General features: G+C 36.2%; 1 protein-coding gene across 2 annotated transcripts in view; it reads left to right on the plus strand.

Annotated features, from left to right (window-relative positions):
* Positions 1-24213, plus strand: part of Sol1 — a 531756-nt gene that overhangs the window by 480945 nt on the left and 26598 nt on the right. For both annotated transcript variants that reach the window (XM_072010125.1, XM_072010126.1), the window contains exon 10: positions 2657-2847. In XM_072010125.1, the coding sequence (XP_071866226.1) occupies positions 2657-2847 (191 nt within the window). The remainder of the gene's footprint in view (positions 1-2656; positions 2848-24213) is intronic.

Below are 24213 nucleotides of genomic sequence, written 5' to 3' on the forward strand. Positions count from 1 at the left end.
TACACCGGTTTACGGTTGTTTCGACGCGAAGGTGTGAGTATTTCTCTTCGAAATCGGCAGTTTCCTGGCACACGGTAACCGTATTCCAAACGTAGGAAAGGTCCAACTTTATTAATTAAACGGTAACAGATTGGTTCTGTTCTCGGTGCCTCGATGATCACACAGTTGAGATAGTTAAATGGATTTCGTTTAACGTGACAAACAGATTGCGGATATTTCTGTAAATTTATAGTGTTGCAAACGTAACTATTTTCTTTCTTTTTTTTTTTTTTAATATATAGTATATAGGTTTTAACGTTGCACCAAACGCATCTATGTGATTATTAACGACGACGATGTGAACAGAGAGACAGATTTACGAACTGGCTAGATTTTGCTAAATAACGATACGTCTGCCAGAAAGGAGAGAAAGTTTGATTTTTATTGCCGAGATTTTCATTTAAAGTTCCTTTAAAACTGGTATTTGATATTATCCCAAATATCACGAAATATCGAAGAGAACTGTATTTTGAATATTGGCTATATTTTGGATATAGACTAGTTTCCAATAAATAGATCCCTAACGATTGGACTGATATCGTGATGAATGCTAGATCGAATATTTCATAACTTTTGTGTATCGTATGCACTCTGTGTATTTCTGCGCCTCTGAGCGTCCCATAAATGCACGAACGTTCGCAATCTATTAACAATTTGTCACGTGTATTTAATTCTCTGTAAGCATCCAAATACCTACGAACACGGATTGTACTTAACATATTTAGGGAGACAACATCAATTTGATTTATGATTTGCATGGTAAAACGTCAATGCGACGCATGAGTACATAGATATACAAACTACTCAAAGCTGTTTAATGCCGTAGATACTGTTTGAAATCTAAACAAGTATATCCTAATGAATTCCAAACACATTGTAATTAAGATCTGCAATTTCTCTGGCAAAATTCACACACGTTTTCAGTGATAATCGTTATGTACAAAGAAAACTTTCGCAGTCTCCGCTAAAACTTGCTGAAAGGTATTTTGCGCGAAGACAAAGGAAGCAAAGTGGAAGCTTTCTTAATTCCTAAATGCTTTCCGCAAACTGGTATTACATAGAGTGTACGAGCACGCAATTTAGGATGGCTGTGCATGTTCCTAATTTTGGGGAAGCCGTTGCCACAAGTCCTAAAACCCATTACTGATCAGATCTGTTCGAATCCGGTGTACACGAGTTTACAATGTGCTGATGAAAATCCGAGATCTAATTAAAATTTCAGATCCTCTAAGCTGGAATTAGATAGCACGTAATAATACATATAGATATAATACAGGCATAAGAATTTGTAATGTTAAAAATAACAGTGACGCGTAATTTGTATGCAGACGCATTTCTATATTGACCGAAAATCATATTCTTGTTTATTAATAACATTAATTATCGAGGCAATAAAATCTGCACGTATGAAAACGAAGGATCGAAATGACCATGGAACGCTGAGACTAATGAAACGCTGGTATCTTTTCTCATAATTAACGAATGCAATTTACGTTTAACTATCGATAAAAAGAATCGAGAAAAATAATTTTAATTAGATACATTCAGACAAATTGTACGTATAATTTGTCTTATTAACATCATTAGATTTCGCAAAAAAGATTTTAATTTTCACTGTTTTTTATTTCCTATTCGCTCGATGCAACGTTCAACGTATGCAAATATTTCGAAAGTAAATTCTTCTGATCAATAAGACAAATTAAAGTAGTAAACGGGACAGAAAATATATTGTATGCAACAATTAAGGAAAATAGAAAATATACCATAAATTAAGTTTTTCACGGATGTCATCGACAACATTTGCAAATCCAATTTGCAACGTTTGTTTGTCGCAATTTTACGATGCTAATTTGCGCATATGTTGTTCCCACTCTGCGAAAACTAAACAAGAACTATTTTGCGTAGCCTGCGCTGTCTCGTATCATCGTCCTGTCTCATACACAATTTACCCAATTACGTTAATCGATGATAATGAATGTTGACACTATTACCCTGATGATGTATCGCAAGCTACAGTCATTTACTAATAATAATAATCCAATGTAACCATACTATCGACGATGAGCGTATTTTCGTGGATAGAACAACAACGAGCAGCTATTATTCGTTATTTGCTTTTTAAGAAGTCGGATAATAATTCAATCACTGTGCTTTCAAATTCCATCGATATAATTATTATGTGCGTGTCTCATTACAGTACTGATAAACGAACAAACAGTAATTAATATTTCAAAAATATTAAATGTAATATTAATTAACAAAATAATATAGTATTAATATATTATTAAATAGTTATATATTATTATTATATTATAAATATATATATTATATATATATTTATAATATAATATATATACTATTATATATTATTATTATAATATTATAAATAGTTATATTTAATATATTATTAAATGTTCAAAAATAAAGAGTAGTTTTAACGAGTTGTATACAACGCGCGTGATACATTTACAAAATTTGTCTACGTTTATGTCAAACGTCGAGATAGTTTTTACCAGTACGAAATTTCACGAACAAAATGTCAAATATGGGGAATTGTCGCTAAAATTAGTACACTTTTTAATGTAATTTTTAACGTCACGTTTGTTGTAAATTTCAGATGTGAGGGCGTAGATTCATTAGTGGCGTACGTGCATATAGACAGGAAGAAGGAGAAGATAGATTCGTTTTGCAGTGAAAAGGCAGCACGGCCTATCATGAGTAACGGACCACGGCTTTCCTTGGAATTTAATGGCATCACATCATCTCGCCAATCACGAGGTTTCAAAGCTGTGTATTCCTTCATAGAAAGTAAGTAGCACGTTCGTCCTTTCTTCTTGTCAAGTCGTCGCATACGAAATGACCGAATTCTTGATAAAACTTGTAACTTTGATATCTCCCTTTAAAATAGAATTAACGAAGTTATACTTCCACAGACACGATAAACTTTGCCTAAAAAAGTTTGACAATTTGCATTTTGTCTGTAACACCCTCAAACTTAGTATGCGCAATTCTAGCGATAACCTTGTTAATAAAATAATTCGCATTTTGAATTTATTTCAGACAAAATAGTAATTTGTCCAATGTTATTCAAACTCCTAATAAATAAACGCGTTTTATATGGAACGTGCGAGTGCATTCTATCGATACGTCATAGGCCACTCATTCGTGTATCGAATTCAGTTTTGAGATAATATTAACGCGAAATCGTGCTTCATAATAACTGTCATTTGTATTCGTTTGATCGAACACGTTCCACAAACAACCATAACATTAAATTTATTGAGAGGCGATACGATGATGTCGGTTACATCACTAGGTCACGAATGAATCTCGTCGATCGTCAGGAGAACGATTAAGGAGCGTTTCATTAGAAAAAGTGCTTGATGCTTTGACGCGTTTAAATCGACATTTATAAAACTACGAAAGCGGAACAAGTCGAAATGTTTCTTCTATCTGTAATACTTGATTTACACGCCGTGACGATTCAATTAAGCTGAAGAGGAAAAAGCTGAGACAGTGTGTTATTTTCCTCTTTCTGCTTTTCTTAATAATAAGTTGTATTACGTAATGAAGATTTTTGTGCATCAAAAGTTATTACGTACAAATTGTGGAAACATTAAATTTCTCGAGTGAGAGTTATTCTTTCTTTTTTTTTTTTTTTCTTTTTTGTCGCGGAAGTTACGTGTGAATTTAATCCGCTGGAATACTTTCAACGTTACCGTTGTAGTTTGTCTACGATGAAGCTATCGCTTTAGGTTTTTAAAGAGAAATATCCAATATCAGGAGAAATAAACCAGAAACGATTCCTTCGTTCATTTTATTCAAACAATTTGAATGTGCAGGGAAAACCATTTTACAGAGGGCTAGGTGACGATTTATAGTACAACGATACCCAGATATATAACGAACTAGAAATATTTTTTAATAACTGAACAAAATTCGATCTCTAGGTAACATACTAGGTATATGTATGTTCGATTATCATTTAGAGTAAGATTCGAAAAATTCCTAAGATTTTTATTTTACCTTTTACCCTCGATATCCCTTCTATTATTTATGCTCTCTTTCCCTCCGCGCCTTTTTATACATTTCATAGATCTCTTCTTTCTCTTTCTCTTTTTTTTTTCTTTGGCTCTCGACTTTTCTCAAGAGGAATAAAAGGAACTTCCCCCTATTTTACTTTTACTCATTTCTGCCAAATTCTTTCCCTGCGTCATTACTCCTTTTCCATCCGCTATTTCTCTTCCTATTTCCACATCGTCCTCCGTTTCTTCATTTTTCTTTTTTTCCTTTCTTCTCTTTTTTTCTTCGCCACGCTACATACACATTTCTCTGCTTCCACCTCCCTTTCGCACGTTCGTTTTATCTTTTCCCTCGCTACCTCTGTGTCGTTGCAACCGCGCTCCCGTCGCTCGTCCCTTTCGCGTCTAGTAAATTCAGATATTGTCAGTACCATAAATCGGTTCGATGTGCTCGGTTAAAGATAGACGATACGCATCATTGAGAATAAGTTATTGGTACGGGACGTGTTCGAGACGTAACGTCGGCGCATGACGTACGGTCTTATACGGTATACGCGCTCGCAGCGTCTGTGCCACAGTGGGTCCGGTCCTTTCTGCCGCGCGCCTATGTCCCGTCAAAATTTCAATTTCCGTTGAGCATTCTATCGTGATGGCAATGTGTCTCTCCTCGTGCGGCCGTTCATCATCCACAGCCGAGGTTCAGATTGCAGCGTACACGGCTGGAATGCCCGGCCTGCGGAACAAATGGATCGCAAAGTGTGTTTGTCTTTCGCCTCGAGAACAGATTCGCCAGAGGAGAAACGATACTCGCCTCCGTGATATTCAAAAATTCGTTCTTTCGTCGAACCATCCACTCCGGTGGGCAAGAGGAGTAAGAAGAGAGGGGAAACGATAGGATAGACGATAACACGGCCAGTCGAATTTAAAAGAGGATCCGAAAAATTCGGATGGAATTAAAGTACAAGAGGTTACAAGTTTGCCGCATCGCGAATATTTCTGCCTGACTGCGGAAGCGTTTTCATACCGAAACTTTCTTCCTATTTGGAGGAAAGCATTCGAAGATTGCAGTGTTTAGAGTTGCAGACAGGAGATAGGAACAAGTCGAACGGAAATAGGGAAGGGGAAGGTTGTGAGTGTTAGTCGACCATAAGCATTCGAACAGTTAGAAATTATTTCAAATGTGCATACAATACGACATCGAGCTGTATTCTTTGTGCGTTATAAACGAAGTTTTCTATTCTATGATTTAATTATATTGGTAATTGCATGAAATGGACGATGAGGCTTCTAGAGTCTCAATAACTGAAATTGAATTTGTCGAACAATGAAGATTAAAATCGTAGATTTTATACCTTGGTGTAAATTAGAATAGATCAAAACTTAGCTTATTTGTTCATTAAGCGTTGGAAACCTCGTGTTAGGTTTATTTCAGATGTACAAGTTGGTTTATAGTTCAAAGATATGAATTTTATTCGCGATGGAAATTATAATCGACCAATCAAATATTCATATGTGCTTGCTGCTATATTTACAGCTTTAAGAAAGGAACGTTTGGCTTTCGATATACATATAATTTATGTTTTATCCTCTCATTTAACAACTCTGATCTAGTCGGATATTTAACTTCGAGTTTGATAAAAATTATACGCACGCACGTCCGTCCGGAAGTTGGAGGGAAATGGTTTTACTTTTCCAATCGCTAGCGAATCTGAGAATCGAGCAATTGTAAAACACCTTAGTACTTGGATATTTCAACTTTCTCCATTTTCGGAAGAAACACTTGAAATTGGATAAAAGGGTAGAGTATGCGATATTCGCCACGTAAAGGAGACATAGTAGTCGATAAGTATCGGGGTGCGATTCTTAGAGAAATATTGTCATATTTCAGTCAAACAAATTTCAGATACGCATACCACTTTCAGTCGAGAAAGGAAAATACTCTCTATCCGTTATATATACGCCGAGAAATATGAAACTAAACTAGTTTAAACTAAATTACGCTATAAATTATACTCGCAAGAAATATATATGTATATCGAAAGAAAATATTATATCTATATTAACACTAGAACTATCACACCAGCCAAATTAACTTGTTCTACAATTTTATTTGAAAATTTCCTACTGCATGTTATTTTTTGTCCACAATGATGTAATGACTTTCTCGACAATAGCTAAAAGAATAATATAATGAATTTTATTTTGTTTTTTATGTATTCAAACTGAAAATAATTTTGTATCAAGGCTACTTATACCAATACCAATCAAAATGACTGATACTTGTCAAAGTGTAAAAGGGTCCTGCAATCTGTTTATCGAACCCCAATTAACCAATTTCCTCGTTTTGTACAACTTGCCTCACGTTTTTAAAATTTTTACCGAGTATCATTCGATCAGTTATCAAGAAAATTTCGGACCGATCGTTAGATCGCTAAATGCTAACACTAGAATACCACGCCAGTCAAAATGACTGGTTCTAGAATTTTATAAATGTGTCAACCCTCGTTTAGGGATCATGGTCCCAGATGGATTAATAATACCAAAACTGTACTACATAACATAGAATTCCTTCTGTAACAAAATAATAAATCAATAAATATAACAGTATTCTATTATAATGTATTTTTTAAAGATCGGTCATTTTGACTAGTTTTGGTAGAAATAGTTTCGTGTTAACTATCGGTAGTTCTAATGTTAAAATAATATTTATATTTACATTATCTATATACCTATTAAAATAACATAAAGTGTTTAAACGAATAATATTATTATCCATGCATATACAAGGTGCTCTAAGTCGTTTCCACAAAACGAAGCCAGCATATCCCATGAGTAAAAGTACGAAATTCAAAGCGAAAACTACAAACGCGAAACACGCGATGAGTCACATTTCCCATTATTATCTTACAATTATTCAAAACACCGGTACTATGACGTGCAGACAAAAACCTTGATATCTCGTGCCTGATGATTTCCACCCTTTCTACATACACATATCGGGTGCCTGTTAATTTTAAGAGACAAGTTTGCCATGTTAACACTGACACCACCATCTGACTCTATCGCTCATGTGTGAGCAGCGTATTGTTCGGTAAGTTCCGGCAAGTAGACAGGATTCCTATTATCGCGTAATTGAAACGCGAACAAACGGATTTCGAGCCATTCACAATGGCAGAAAGGAGAATCTGCGGCACCGAAGTTCTTCGTTTGAGCACAAGTCGTTCCTTTCCGAAACGAGCCCCGCTAACGATAAAAAGTTTCGCTTTAATTGCTATGGTAGGATATCCTTCTGGGAAACTTCAAAGCTGGATATCGTCCATGAAAAGACCGGGCTTGCTGGTTACGCGCTTAGCAACCATTCATAAACGAATCTTCTACTATTTCTAAGATACCAGATGTCTTACGTTTTAAAATCGAAAGCCATTAAAATTAGTAAGCCGCGTTCGCGTGTGACGCACCACTTCAAAGCAACAGCCGGCTGTCGGACGAATCAATTTTTCAAACGAACCCGCTCTCCTCGTGTTTCGGTAAATTGACGCCACGCAAGCTAGTGAATTTCTACTGGCGGGAAATCTCGTCGGTCGACGGATTTCTGCAAAAACGAACGAAATTGTCCCCTGCACCTCTGAAAGAGTTTTCTTTCCTCTGTACTTTTATTGCTTCGCCTATAGTTTCAAAGTACGATTCCTAGTTGCACCAATGAAATTGCTAATGCACTTGCAACTGGTTGAAAGAAAAAAACCGATGGAGTTTGCGTGTAAACACGGAGTAACATATTTCTTCCGGAATAATGTTTACAGTTCGTATTATTTTTCCAATTGTTTCGGTCTTGTATATAATAAAAAACCAAATTCGCGACAGAGCCTCGTGGAAATATTTGAACAATCGCTATAAAAATGGTTTCCGTGAGTATAGTGCGTGTCATATAAAACTTTGAACATTTTGTTTATATTGTAACGAGATGTAACTATTACGAGTAGACTGAATTTTAAATTAAAAAGTGAGAAATTACGTAAAATGCGCGTAATATGACAAGAGTTGTATCCAAAGTACAGTGTTTTCTACGATATCATTTAGATAAAAGAATTTTTACAAAGTATTCAGCAGATTTAATAATGTAAACGAGCGAACAATATAATCCACGATATTATATTAATTCCAAAGCAGGCAAACCAACGAAATCATAGGATTGGAAATTATGCAAATTGATGGGTGAAATGGCACAGCGATAAGTTACAGTTCGTCGTACGATTTTTACTGGCTGCCCCATAACGGAACGAACATTTATTGTCGTGCGATCCAAGCTGGGATTGGAAGGAATAAAGGGACCGCGTGTTTCCTCGGCCAGCGCTGCTTCTCAAAACGGCTTTCGAACGCAAATCGCTCCGTAGAACCATCCTCGGGTGCACCGACTCGAAATCACAGAAATCACGCCGCATTTCTGTGTTCCTCGTCAACGTGAAACTCCATTTCACCTATCTGATCAACGATATATTCCGCATTCCTGTCGGCGCGGACGTCGTCGTGTCGGGAAAGGAATGACTCATTTTCAGAGGGAGGTAAAGTCGTCGGTATGCCGGGTTCACACCCGTTGAATCCCGGAACAGAGGCGACGAGCACGGACACACACATACGTTTACATACATAGGGCAATGGCTGATACGTACGACCACTAGGAGGAGCATGACGTCGTCGTCGGGGACGGACGTCGAACGAAATCGACGTGAAACTTTTGGAATTCGCTAAAACGAGTTAGATAGCATCGATAGCAACAGTAGGTAGAGAAACGGATACCGGCAGACATATTCTTCCCGACGTTTTTCGAAAACTCCTCGGGAAACAGTCTGACGGATTTACGAACCCCTGCCAACGAGAAGTATGCCAAGAGTTTCGAAAACAACGGAATACTTGCGTTTGTGCCCGTGGTATGTCGATACACGCGCACTTATCGATCCTTCCGAGTGTACAAGGGATAAAGTACATCGTGTGTACACGTACACGCGAGTTCGACGTGGCCGTGTACACCTCGACACGCCGTCCCCAGTGTCAAATGCTCAAAACTTGCATCCATATCCGCAGCAAGGTTTTAATGTAACCTGGCGTATTTCACTTCCAAACTTGGCGCACAGGGTTCACATGCAATATTTCCGGCTTATTCCGGCCAAGTCGATACACGCGTGTGTGTAAGTACGTAGGCATACATCTTCGCCAGCTGCTTCTAATATTTCCGAGAAAGTAAAAATCGACGTCACTACGAATTTTTGCTCTATCGTGTATGTGTTTTTGCCGCTTGTTCGTATTTTACGAATAATACTATCTTAACTCATTTGTACTGTTCGTATAGTATGTATTTTTCGACGAAATTCATTCCTCTTTATGAGTATCAGCATATTTGTGAAAGCCTCGTGTGAAACTATCGAAATTGTTGGTCAAAATGGGAAACGAACGATTAATCAGCCAGAGGATATTCGCGCAATGTAATAACTGAGAGCATCGAGAAAAATGTATCAAAGGCAGAGTTCGTTTGCAAAAATTGTGAAGGAATGAATTAAGGATGATGATAGAGAAATTGGATCCCACGAACGAAACACTCTCTTACACAAATTGATAAAACAACTGCGGACTCTTTTTTGCGTACATACTTTGCTCTTATTCTTCTCGCACGTTTTATTCAATTTTTATTCTTGGATATCTACAGCGGTGAAACACTAGGAAACTGCAAATTCGTATTTTGCTTGGTTTACACATCGAACACGTTCCTTAAATTCGTTTTCGCTGCGAGAAAAGAGAGATTATCGAAGGAGAATCGGATTTGAACACGTACCCGCATCTCCCGCGTGTTTGAAGACTGCTTTAATCAAATTAAGCTATTCAACTTGCCCATAAATTCCTCCTCCCTTCTGAACTTTATATATAAAATTCTTTGATTTCTTTCCACGACATTCTTCCAAAGTACATATTCGAATCGATTTAGATTCAAAGAAGTTTCCTTCTACTTTTAGATTAAACTTCAAAGTTTCCTCGTTACATCTATATTTTGACATGTACATAACATGTATAAATTGATAAGAATTATTGGACCTGTTTTTATACATACGTTGAATTATATAAAATACGTTGGATTTACAATTAAAATTTAAACGAATTATATATTCGCTTTTGATTTGGAACAATACCAACGTTATTGCGTGCACGCAAGTAAAATGAGCAGCGATAGAGAGTTCGTCAAAATTGAAATTCTCGAGGTACAATAAAATTGTGGAATCGTTTCTTTTAGTACGATCTTCGAAAGTGGCAATGACCTCGTATTTGTCTGAATTGTTTTTCCACTACCTCGAATAGCGATCGCAGAATGAAATATTTTTCTAATAATAAAATTCCTCGATATATGCGTATAATTCAAATAACCTCATTAATTAAAACAGCTAAAATATCAAAAGATCTGCTTTATTCAATTTCGGTTCGGCAATTCAATTACTTGGCACGCGTTTCTTTTTTTTTTCCGTACAACCTGAAATATAATAATTTGCTCGGCAACTTGTTCTCTCGGGAAAATTAATTTAGATCATATTGTGGTCTACGTTTACCATCTAATAAATAGAATTTATACATAAATGTTAAATTAATATAAATATCGCGAGTTTCATAAACTGTATCACGTTATTAAAATATATTCGATTTAGGTGTCTTTGTAATACATGACATTAAATTTACATCTATACGCAGCGAACGTTCGTTTCAAATAAATGTTTCACCCGGTAGTTGTATAATTTAGACAAATTAAAAGTGTTACCGTACTATTAGCGAATATTAATTTTAACTGTTCCATTATTCACCGATAATATCGCGCGTTGTTCATAAAAGCGCACTAATCCACCGGAAAATTAATTAATTCGCGATCGTGACTATGGAAACGCGCCGCACGGTAAATAACAGCAAAGATCTAAACCGAGGCCTCGACGTTCGATGTGACGCTACAAATACGATGGTGCGACGGGGGTTGGAGGGAGGGAGTGACCAAAGCGACGAAAAACAGTCAACAAAATTGTCGGAGCCAGGCTCAAAGGTAATCTCTTAAATAGAAACGTTCGAATGGCCGTTTTGCATTTCGCGGGAATTATTCCGCGCGAATAACGAAACGAGCTGCCGGAATCGTTATCGTTGATTACAATTGCAAAGTTGGGAAAGCGGGCGGCCAGACAGCCAGGAAGGAAGGAAGGAAGGAAGGAAACGAAAGGCGGGCCTCGACAGGAACTCGGTTACACACACTGCCAAACCAACGGCAGCTCCGGATCTTTTGTAATGTAGATCGCGGGACGATTTTACGACGGTTATGCTCCTCGAAAGTGTGATAAACAGCCCGCACCTACCCGCATAGACGCGAGAAACTTGAGATGGTCAAAGCTGCGGGGCATACAGGTCGCCATCTTACCTTGCCTCGCCTAACCGCCGCTTCTCGAGGTTCGAAGGCGGCCGCCTTGCCACATGGAAGAACATAAATTGCCAGCTCGTATATACTTGAACATTCTTCAACAGCCTGGTATTATAAAAGTTCTTGCAAAACTTTATCAATTTAACGGATTCGCCACGTGTATCAGGGAAAAAAGCTGCCCTCTTCTCCCCTTGACTTCCCGCCGCTTTCAATTACTCTTTCTCGCAAGTGGCTGCACACGTACGGTCTCTGATTCAGAAAACGTGTCGACCGCCGCTGAAAAACGCCAGACGTTACGAGAGGCGGAACAAGGGGGTAAGTCGCTGCGGTGATTTCGGTGATTATGCAAATCAGTGTTTTCTGCGGATGCTGTTTAATTTACAAATTAGACGAAAAAACTTGGCCGTTTCGAGCGAGAACGTTGCTCCCCCCGAGCGGTTATGGAGAGACCCGATCGTCGTGCACGGAAATATTTGTTATACAGACTTAGAAATTAGCAGAATTTGAATATTCAGTCGTCGTCTGAACTGTTGAAATCGGAAGATTAACCCCTCAACGATTTCCACATTTTTCTGTGCAAAATTACCGACGAGGCTTCTCTAAAATGAATCATTACGACACTTTTAGTTAGATAGGAAAAATATTCAAATAAGCGGAGAAAAACTTCCATTTTACAAGTAACAAAGTGGTCCTCCGAAATCGACAGAACAAGCTGCAACGTGATTTCAGTATTCAGTGACTAAGTGGAAAAGATTTTCTACGTTATACGGATTCTTTCGTGTTGCTCCACTGTTATTCCAACTCGACGGCGTACATTTTATCTTCCACCATCAATCGCGAATAAATCGAACTATCAACCGAGAAAACGACGTTCTATCGATTCTCGGCTGTCTAGAAAAACTACACTCCTACTTTGGCCGATCTTTCGGTCACTGTACAGCTGTATAACAAGCTAGCCTACGAGGACTCGGCCTTTTTACAGTTGCGCAATCTCTCACGAGATATCTTATCCAAAAATCGTGGAGATATCGTAAGAAAGCCGAGAAAAAACGAGAGGGAACGACGTATTCGCAGAAACTCGCAGGTCAATAACGTAAAAATGGCACGTGATGTTTCCCATAGAGGGTGGTTACGATAAATATTTCAAAGGCAAAAGCGGAGACGTCATTGTTCGTCTGGTGTATCGATACACCAACCAGCCATTTCATCTCGCAATGTTACACGAAAACTGACGTACTTTCTCGTGTATGAATTCGATTGGGACTGTGTATGTGGTTTTGCGTGGAAGAAACCGATATCGCGAAGCGAAACGAAATTTTCTCAGGGAACGATCTTAAAAAATTGATGCCACGGATCGTCCCGGCTCGGTTTTATCGGCCCAACGGGCTACTAAACGTACCATTTTATTGGATCGTTCACGCTACAAATACCAAACGCGGTTGTGTAACCATGCACAAATCTCGATGGCGAGACCAACACGTGGAAACGGCGAACAGAGTCCTATTGTACCGCGTAAATTGCCTGTGGAAAAAAATCGTACCTGCCGATTTCGAATTATGAATCACGTGGCCCCATCTGAATTCGTACGTTGAAATAACATTTGATACACGTTACTCGTATTCAGTGGTTTCATAGACGTAATTTTACAGAGGCTTGGTTCAAAAAATGTATTTATTTATTCATTATATTGCTAGTAATCATAATTATCGATAATCGATTACTCGTTTACTTGTACGTATTTTTCCTCTTTTGATTTAATGAATGATTTTCTCATCGATATAATAAATAAAATCGTAGAAGTGAAATCATGTAAAATTAGTAGTTTCTTACTTACTTCTTAGTTTTTACTACGAATTGTTTGATAATCGATAGTTTCCTAAAATTTTTGCCTCAAAAATTTTGATTACATATTTAATGGTAGAAAACGTTGAAACACTGTCGAAAGTCTTCGTAATAAATATTATTTCCAATCTATAATTCGAGAATGAAGAAGTGTTTATTTAGTTAAATAAGGTATTTAAAAGATTAATTACAGTTTAAGCGAATAAGAAGAGAGCGAAACATTTTTGGATCGATCAATATGAATTAAGATAATAAAACGAATGCCGAAAACATTCAAAAGACGCTTTCGACTATATGTATATACATGTCTATTCTCTAAAACTTTCATTTTGATTGGCACTTGCAATCAACAAGAATTATTTTCGATAGACGTGTGTTTATAGTTACAAATGATAGGTAGATGAAAGATACCTGCTACGTAATTCAGTTTTCATCAGTCAAGCCAAAAAATCCAATGAAAGAACCAACAATTTTTGCTCAATTTTTATAAATATAAAATTTCGAATATCAAAGACTATCTTTTATTTTTGACAAAATGTTACTGGAAAATATGGCTGCTACATTTTCAAAGAAACTTTTGTTGAAATAGTATTTCAGTGCCTACTATCGACGATAGAGAAGCTTTATCGTGTTTTTCTTTATTTGTTGACGACATACAAATATTTGATACGAAAGAAGAAATACCTTCTAAAAAAAATCAATATCATTGCTGCAAACTGTTTTTACGCGTTAATAAAAAAATACAATTTATTTCAAATCTTAAAAATAAATACGAATGGAAAAAAGTACGATGACAATAAATATTGGTAAAATTGAAATATGTTTAATCTGTTTAAATCTGTGAGATTACTAACAACTATAACTTAATTTGTATAATAAATATTATTCGGCTGGAATTAAAACATAAAATCAGGACATTTTTACCTTACATCTGAAGAAAGAGTCTTTTTAATAAGTATTTCTCCTCAACTGATACATTACAGTCGTATTCCTAGGATTATGGATTGATCGTATACGCACACAGATAAAACAATAGACATTTGTATCTCTGGACTTTAATTACCCGTGATCAACAGCTGGACAAACGACACACCTGGATTTGAAGATGCATTACGAGACTAACTATGTATATTGTCGAATTTTCATAAGTTTTCTAAATTCTATTGAAAGTGTTAGAATTTAATCTTAAAGTTAAGATTAATAATCTGTGGAAGATACAATGTTTATGTTAAAATAATATTCAGTAATATTTATTAAACAGAACTACAGAACCAAATGTATATAAGCGAGTGATATAATTAACAAAGTATACAAGAATTGTTGATTGTTGGCCAGTTACTTTCAGACTAGACTTAGGTAGTGACCCATGATCCCTTAAATATTTTGAGCCCCACTCTTTATACAGTAATGAGTATGACCTGTGTAAATGTCCTGTTCAAATGCTTGTGTGGGTGTCTGTGTAAGAGTATTTGTGCCTATGTGTGAAATATCGTTGTATTCCAACAGAAAGATACTATTTTTAATGTATTAGATTTAATTTATTAGATATTACTTTAATTCTATAGAAAGATGACTATTGAAAGATTCTGATAAGCCACATCATCGATTTGATGCATCACACGCTATGATGATGGGTAATTTAAAGGATCTTTCTACGAGCCAATCTACGATGAAGACCAAATATCCATCCACTGTGTGCCATTTAACACTTTGACTGCCACGCCGAAATCACATGTTTTGCTCAGAGCGCCATGGGAGTATTTTTATTATCCAAAGCATATAATGGCAAAATAATAATAAATTGACGATGTAAGACAACATTCTTCCCCAATGGACCGTTTATCTTATTGATGGTCATGGGTGACCACCGTGGCGCCTTGCTAACAGTTTATAGCGACATATTATAACAAGGCTTCGTTTATTTCAACAAACCATTCGCATTCGTTATTTCGTCGTAAGCAAAACGACCAGGATATGATATATTGTTGAAACTTGTAGAAGATATTAGTAAACAATATTTGCTCATTTTATATATAATAGTATGGCATGCGCACACTTCTAGCTTCAATTATATGATTATAAAGCAGCATTTACGATTATTTTCTAAGGTATGTTTAGAATAATATTCGTAGATTACCCCTCAAAGATATGGATGCAAACACAGTGCACCGTTAGATGCGAGATTTGTTCTCATTTTTTTTTTTTTTTTTTTTTTATTGATATACTAATAAAAATGTTTAATTGTTCGATGGGGCACTTTTTATTTCAAAGTATCTTCTATTTATCGGTTATATTCAAAATGCCCTAACTGTCAATTTTCATACAATTTTTACAATTGTAAGGAGTTCAAGCGCTCCGGTCACCAATGACCACCATGGTGTCACAGGAGAATCCGTGGCCGGTCATATATGACCAACGTGGCAGTCAAAGTGTTAAATGACCATTTTTTACATCCATTTATACAATACGTACTTTACTTTCAAAATAATAAAGCAGCTTCCCTTAAAGTCCATTTATCGTTCGCTATTCACCAAATAGGAAACGAAAAACCTAGTAAATCAACCATTTACAATATATTATAAATATTTTACTCGATCGTGCGTTTCTTACTCGTTTCTTTTCTCGCGCAATGTTTCAACAAACCTAAAATTTAACCAAAGAAAGCAAATAAATGGAACAAGAGAATGGAAGAATCTGTGGATCGTAAGGTAAAACGACAATTGCTATGTCCTACTGTTACACGCTAGATCACTCTAGCAACATCGAAGGCGAATTATTCGTCCAGTTACGTAATTCGAGTGATACGTACTTTTCTTCGTCTAGCTTTTTCTTTCCCCTCCTCCTTTTTAATAATACTACAAAAGCCAAAACCATGCTTACGCATAGCGGCGTCAAAGCTAAAAACTTTGTTAACGTGGCTAAGTGGAGAGTCAGATCATAGTGTCAGATGGTGGAAAACCATGTTGCGGCGTACAAACAACCTCCTGTAATTTCCGTAAAAATGCACAAAGCGTCGGGAAACGTAGCGATCTCGTTACTTTTAAACCACCATTCCGCCAGTGTAATCGAGGACACTGTTTGTTGCCTGTAAAACAACCGGTGGTGTCGAAAAAAAGGGCCGGCCGGTAATGCAAATAGGGTCATTTCAAAATGAAAACTCGTCCGGGCCGCGACGAGTCCGCAATTCTAGCTGAACAAAAAACCAGCTACATCGAACTGTCCGGCTTGAAACCGGCAATATGAGGCTCTAATTTAGAACGCGGCCAACCTGCTCGGTGCGTGCCTCCGCGACGCATGCTACCGTTAAAACGAAATGGAGCGAAAAAAACGTTAAGCGATATAACGCTGAACTCTGTGCCTAATTCCCATCCGCGGTTTTCCATCATTTTTCTTTTTTTTTCTTTTTTTTTTTTTTTTTTAGCATTCATCCCATTGCTATAGATGTTTCCAAGCGAGATATTTCGTGGTCAATATAAATATTGAAAATAAAATTGAATTTATAGATTCAATGAATGTATAGATGAGTATCGATGGTGAAAATGGTAACATGAATAACGACATCGAATATATTAGTTTGTGATTTAGCTTCTTACGTATTTGAAATCTTTGTTATCGCAAGAATAATTTATTTCTCCTGTATTTTTCTACCGATACGAATTTTAAGAATAAAATTCGAGAACAAGGCGAATATCATAGCAAAGAGGAATAATTTTTAATATGTGTTTATAAACTCTATCGGTATTTGTAACAATTGTCTCTAGTCAAGGTACAGCTTGTTAATTATTATGATTTTTATCAATCGACGTTGCCGCGATTTGAGGATCTGATATGTGTTTGTTTCACATCTGTTCCCTTTTACGTTAGAGATATGTTTGCGATGTACAGATTTGATAGTAACATATATAGAGGATCTACGATACAGATGTATATTTCAAACGGTAAATCGTATTTCAGAGCGCAATGAAACAGATTCGTAATACAGAAAAATGTGAAATTGATGCGAAATTTAATCGATTCGTATAACATATGCGTTAATGTAAAACGACTCGCGAACTAGTTTGATATCCTATTGATTAATTATCTAGTCAAAATCGTTCACAATGATTCTAGCATTACAAACCAACGCTCTAATGGCCTCGCTAATTGTCTGTTATGCAGGAAATATTTCATTATTATCACTGAATAAATCAACGACTTCATTAGATATCTGCCAATGGACGTGAATAGTTAACTAAGTTATGGAAACAGTTACATTTTGTTATTCCGTACTAAAGAAGTAGACGATATATCCCATTAAGCTTTATAAATAGTATAAAATACGTCATATATTCGAAGATATATAAAAGAGAAAGAAAATCACTAAACCTATTCGTTTCACCTGGTCTATCTTAAAGTAATCATAATCATGTTGAATACAAGCTCTTGCAGTTCACTTCGATATTTCTTTTACGTTATTCTCGAGCCTCTTCCTAGTTTCAATATCCTATTTATCAACTGTTCCAGTACAGTTTAATTAATTTCTTTCTTAAGTTTTCCCCCTTTCTCGTCAGCATATGTATCCACCTACCAGCGATTTTTCAACATTTCTCGCTTCCTGAATAACAAACATCCTCTAACCCACGAACTAAAATCTTGCACACGAAAAAATATATTACATTTAGTTCAAGACAGGACATTCACATCGAACGACTACTGTTATTTTTATTTGACAGTCGAAGAGGAAAGATCTCTTGTGCCACTGACTAAATAATCAAGTGTTACATATTTTAAGAATTCTTTTCCATTAAATACAATTTAAATTTTGGATCTGTTTCTCTATTATCGCCAGAATTTCAATCGCTACGATATTCTTATCGTTCGATCAAAATGTGTTCAAGCAATCTCTATAAATTCATTATGATCGGATTGCAAAGGGACCGCTACAAATAGCACCAAATCGCATTTAACCGATGCATGGATCAATATTTATTGCTTGGTTGCTTGTCGACCCTTCCAAGCTTTTCAAAGGGATCCCCCTTGGTCTCGCCTTTATTTATACACCGCTACACGCTCGGTGACGCAAAAACAACGTAATAATCCGTGAGGAATAACAAAGCATCGTGCGATCGCTCGAAACACTACTGTCTACTGAATAATGACGATCCCAATTATCTTGACAACAGGTGCGTTCGCATAACGATAACTTCCAGCTTCAAAATCTCACTGTCTGCAGTTCCTTTCGTTGTGTCGTGTGTTCTCGCGCAAACAACCTTGTGAAACGCATAATGATCCGCGAACGCGTGTACAATGCAAATGTAGGTATCGTAATGCGACTCGAACGAAAGAGAACGCGATAGTCTTGCGGCTTTCGCGACTCAAATTATCGCATTTAAAACTGTTGTACGATACTTCGCGTCGTGACGATTAACATCGGATTGATCGATGAAAAAATTTATTTAATCGATCGGTTGACCAATTAAGTAAACGACGCTCTAATTAACCCCATCATCTATTAACAATTCGGAATACGATCATTTTTGCCATACACGAGATAGTCGCTTCAAAGTTCCTAAATAGATTTTAGACGTCGTATGGACATGTTCGAATTTTCTTTGGCTCTTTATTGCACTGTCGTGGTCGTCAGTTTCTGTCGGCGGTCCTTGAAAAACGTCGAGAGGAAGCCGTACCTGTGCATATTAATTCCACAAGAAGTAGAATTGACGTGCTGCAGCTCGCTTTTCAAAATGAAATAAGACATTTATTACTCGATAAGTGATTTTAAATCTACTTTTCCCATACGTTAAATAGAAACGTCGATCAGTGGGGAAGAATATTTTTTTGCTCGGTTAAAGAATTACGGATAACGAAGGATTTGGAAATAAAAAAAGAAAGGAGAAATTAAGTAAAAAATAATCAGAATTACGATGTTTCCCCGGTCAGGCAGCAATGTTTTAAACACAGCGCGACATGTCGTTTCCCAGGCCATTGTGAATCACCGAGAACAGGGTGGCAAAGGGTAAGAGAAGGGATGGTGCAGCATAGCGCGGAGAGAAACGCGCAGGGGCAACTGAGGGTTCGCGAACCTCTCCCATTTGGCTGGCCGCAAATGAATATCCGATTGCCTCTGTATAGGATTCGTCGTGTGTACGTATATCCGTTATCCAGCGATACCTTTAATCGTGCGTTATCTTCCGCAAGCTATCGACAAACGTCATAAAATCGGCCGCGATTCTGTCGCAAATGGTCGTTTCAAAATCTCGAAATTCAACGATCACCCTCGTACCACGTCGACTAATACGAATGTTTGATCACGTTCAAGATCAGTTCGGAACAGTTGTACGTATCGCTGTGTTATGTCGTTCCGTATACACATACACGAGTTTTGTTGGAAAACGTTTTTGTTAAACTAAAAAATAAACATATTACGTGTCACACTTTTCTTTACATTTTGCATGGAACGTATCTATTGCAATTTGTATAAAAGATTTGACGATAACAATAGCGGGATTTATATTTTATTCCTAAGTCGACGTAACACGCAACACATTTATTTTCCTTGTTTTTCTATCTGTTCCTTTTCTCGTGTCAGATATCCGGTAATTATATATAGGCTATAGTGTGTGACACACTCACGGATTTCAATGATTTTGAAATATATTATTAAGAATGTCTTGAGTAATTTTACCAATGTAAATAGACGATGATAAATATATTTGTACGAATATATGGCATATCCCCTAGGAGTTATGTTTCACATGCAACGCGATTTACCCTTTACTTTGCTTGAAGTACACCGCGTAAAATACATATACATTTTGTTGCACAAACACGTTCGCCTGTGCTTTCATGTAAACGAAACAATTCATTATAACGAGTTGCGCATTATACACATATGTATGTTCCTCCAAGAAAAGTACATAGACCAATTACAAACACTGTGTGTAATTGAGGAAAATTAATTAACGTGTTCATGTGAACATCCTGCCATAACATCTCTTGATTAATAACTATATCATCTGTATTTACTATATTTTATTTATATTTTTATATCATATATTTCCTTCTCCGATAATTTCCTCGTATAACAATTACATAAATTACAAACTCCGATAATCAATTGTTTAAATAATTTGTTTTTTTAAGAAAGCAATAAACTATTGTATACGTTATACATTTTTAGATTTGCTTCAAATTTTACCAATATAATCGTAATTGAAATTTCTAACTATAGTGGTATAGTTCATTTTCAGTTTCCCGGCCATATAACGCACTCTGTTTACGATTATTTTCCCTATTGCCTTTCATTCTCGCTCAATCATCTACACACATATACATCCACTCACACACGCAACATTTTATTTTACCCTCCTTTTACTACATTGCACGACTACTGTCTGTCGTCTATTTATTGCTCAAAATGTTTTATGTAATATAATATATTCACAAAAAATGTCTATAAATGTTAAAACGTCAGTGGCTGTATGTTATTCCACGACCATAATACGTTCTGTATAAATAAAGGAAAAGGCGAGTTTAAATAGTGAAGTGAAAATTGTAAGGATCAAAGAGTTAAAGTATTTCATTCTGATCGCGTTTTTAAGCGCATAAACGTTTCCTTAATTCGAGTTTTTGCGATTCGAAGTAATTAAATTAAAAAAAGCATATAGAGTGAAAATTAAATCAAAACAACTTTGCATATTCAATAGTGCTTCAAACTAAGATCCGTAGCATATGCACGACGTTCCTTAATTTTTCATAGTACGACTTTACATATTCCAGTCGACGTCGAAAATTGGAGTACCTGTTGACCTATTAACGTTTCGCCTCAAGTAGTATGTTCCATACCTGAAACACGTTCAAGTCTCATAGCAATGTAACCGTGAAATTTTCAAACATTTGGCGGCTCTTTGTTACTTTTGATTGTACCAGAAAGTAGTTTATAATTCCTGAATTATACAATACTTTAAATCTTACTTTAAAAACTTCACGTTCTTCCGTTTCCAGTTTCTACGAAAAACATTCTTTCTACTAAAAATAAATCTGTAATATTGTTCTAGACTCTTTAAATAACAGCTTATGATCTTTCGAATTGTAATTTTCAATGGAGCAGATGATTATAAAACGTTATTTTGAAGTTGAATGATTATTTAAGAGTTTTACAATTTATCATGAGTATCATAGATGAACTATATATAGTATAAACATTTAATATCGAATGAAAAAAGCAAACAATGAAAATACCGTTGCATTAAACTTTAAACACGTTAAAATATTTCACTCTAAACTTTTCCTATAAATTTCTCCGTCGAATTTCCTATTCGTCCCTAAAATTTTCATGTTAAATATATTTACGTATAACTATATGCAATTGTACTAAATTCAAATGCACGTCCAAAGAGCCACACATTTTGAAGATCATAGATACACTTCACTGAAAAACCTTTCGTTCTAATACATACATTAGCTGGCACAGTTACTTGTAAATTTCAAATGACTAATTTTTAATGAAGGCAGAAAATATATTATTTATTAGGAACCTATAAGAACTTGTAAAATATAATATTGTTAAATCTCTTATAAGAAGAATTCCATAGATATGAGAGAAATAAATAATAGAATTTAGTTAATGAAAATAGTAATATAACTTGAACAAAAACTTTTAATAATCACGATATATATACATTCTTTCTACTAAGAATAAATCTGTAATATTATTTTAGACTTTTTAAGTAACTGCTTAATTATTATTTAAATCTTGAAAGAATAACAATGAACGTTATCTGCGCGTAATAAAATCGATAACGAAGATGTATCGCGGAGCATAGTCACGAAATCTTTCAATATTTAATAAACCTAAAGTTAAAATTAAATACGAAGAATCGTAATATTAAAAGTTGTCTAAATGCTATTTGCAATGTTTCTTCCATTTGAGGTACCCTTATTTCCCTTTCAACAGAATTTTATCTTTAATCAAATTTAATTTTAATTTTATTTTTACCATAAAATGAAATTAATTTTCAACGCACCTCAAATTGCATAATTTCCATCAGAAAATATCAGGTATTTGCAGTCATTTTCTTGCGATACAGTACATTTTGTAGATCGATAATTCATTTTTAATTATCGTGAAGGTATATAGGATCACGGATCATGTTACAGAGTCATTTTACTTTCTGTTCGACGTATAAAACGAAGTTTCTCTCGATAAATCAGCACAAGGTTTCAGTCTTTTAATCAAGGAGCCTGTGTTCAGAGCGCGAAATATTAAAGTTGCATGAAATAGAGGGTAACAGGCGAACTCTGACGTTTGCTATCGGTGAGGCGACGCGATATAACTTATACACCTTCGCGACTGTGTAAAGATGTACATGGAAATTCGGGTGTCTTTATAAATTAGCGAAGTCGATTAAGTACTCAAGGTAGCGAACTGGTAAAATTCAAGTCCCAGGAAATCGTAAAGCGTCACGTGCTGAGCTGTTTATTCGCGCAAGCGGAAACGCGACGAGAAAATAAACTTTTAATTAGTAATATCACATACTGGCGAGCGTGAAACGGAACAAACATTATTTCATAACACAGTGATTAACATGTAGAGCGAAACGGTCGGCGAGCTTTCTCTACCAATGATTTTATATCATTTACATTATACTATATCATTATTTTGCATTATTCGTTTTATCTAGTTCGTCTAGTTTCCCAGGATAGATATGCAAAAAGATTCAAAAATTAGTGTCGAGCAAGCGAAAAATGTTCCATTAGCGATCGGTTAATCGACCAGTTAAATGACATGTTTGCGATTCTTCCGGTTTCAACCGTGTCATTACGCTTTCTTCCGACGTTTCTGAGAAAAAGATCGAAGAATTAGTGTCAAAAAAACGAAGAACTATCAATTAGCAATAACTGATAATATAGTAAAACTGTCTTATCGCTTATCCGTAGCAACAGTCTGGTCATCGCAGACCGCGGAGCCATTATGGAATTGATTTTAGACGTTATCAGTTACCCACATCAAGAATAATCAGCCGCTTCTGCACTGTCCGCAGTTATTCCACGGTGTATTCCGCGCCGGAATATGCAGTATATTATGCGTAAATATTTACGATCTATCCAGTGATTTGCGACAACGAGATTTACCGAAGGTAGATGCGATGATGCGCGTGCTTTGTGATCGATTTACTTCGTCAGTGATTATCACGAACTGCATCCGTTCGTTACGTTAATATACACGTTCGCGCGAAATAAAAAACACGGACATGACATTGGGTAATTTCAGCAGGCTGTGTACGAACGTTAGCAAATAATTCTACCGCGTTTTACGAATCATACTGAAACGTATGATACAAGAGTTAAAACGGTAAATCGTAAAACGAATGCGCAGGCATGTAAACGCGACACGATTATTCAAATACATAAATTTCATATTCATAAAAAAAATTACATGGAAAGCGTTCGAATATTTTCGCGAGCCACGAGGTATATTCTCGTCATTTTTCTTTCTATTATCCTCGACTTTTAAATTATTCGTACATCTCAGACGAAATTTTTGAGGAACGTTAAAACGAACAGTGCAACTGCAACACGGTTCATGAATCAGGACATTACTTGACAACGATGGTTGAGAAAGGGACGAAACTCGTACAGCGTGTATAGAGAAAAAGACACAGAACGCAACGAGAGACAAAGTTCGTTGTTTCCAAAAGCACGTATAAGTACGGCAGGAAGAACGGAAGTACGTGAAACAGCAAAACCGTGTGCGTATTCAGCAGACTATAGGCTTGTACGTCGACATAATGCCGGATGTTAAATACTCGCGACAGTCCCAACGCTGCGCGACGCTCAGGAAATTTCTTCAGAACCTCTGCTCCAGTCGTAAAAGTCTCCGAGCAGTTTCGCACACTT

The sequence above is a fragment of the Bombus fervidus genome, chromosome 9, assembly GCF_041682495.2.
Source record: "Bombus fervidus isolate BK054 chromosome 9, iyBomFerv1, whole genome shotgun sequence".
Lineage (NCBI taxonomy): Eukaryota > Metazoa > Arthropoda > Insecta > Hymenoptera > Apidae > Bombus > Bombus fervidus.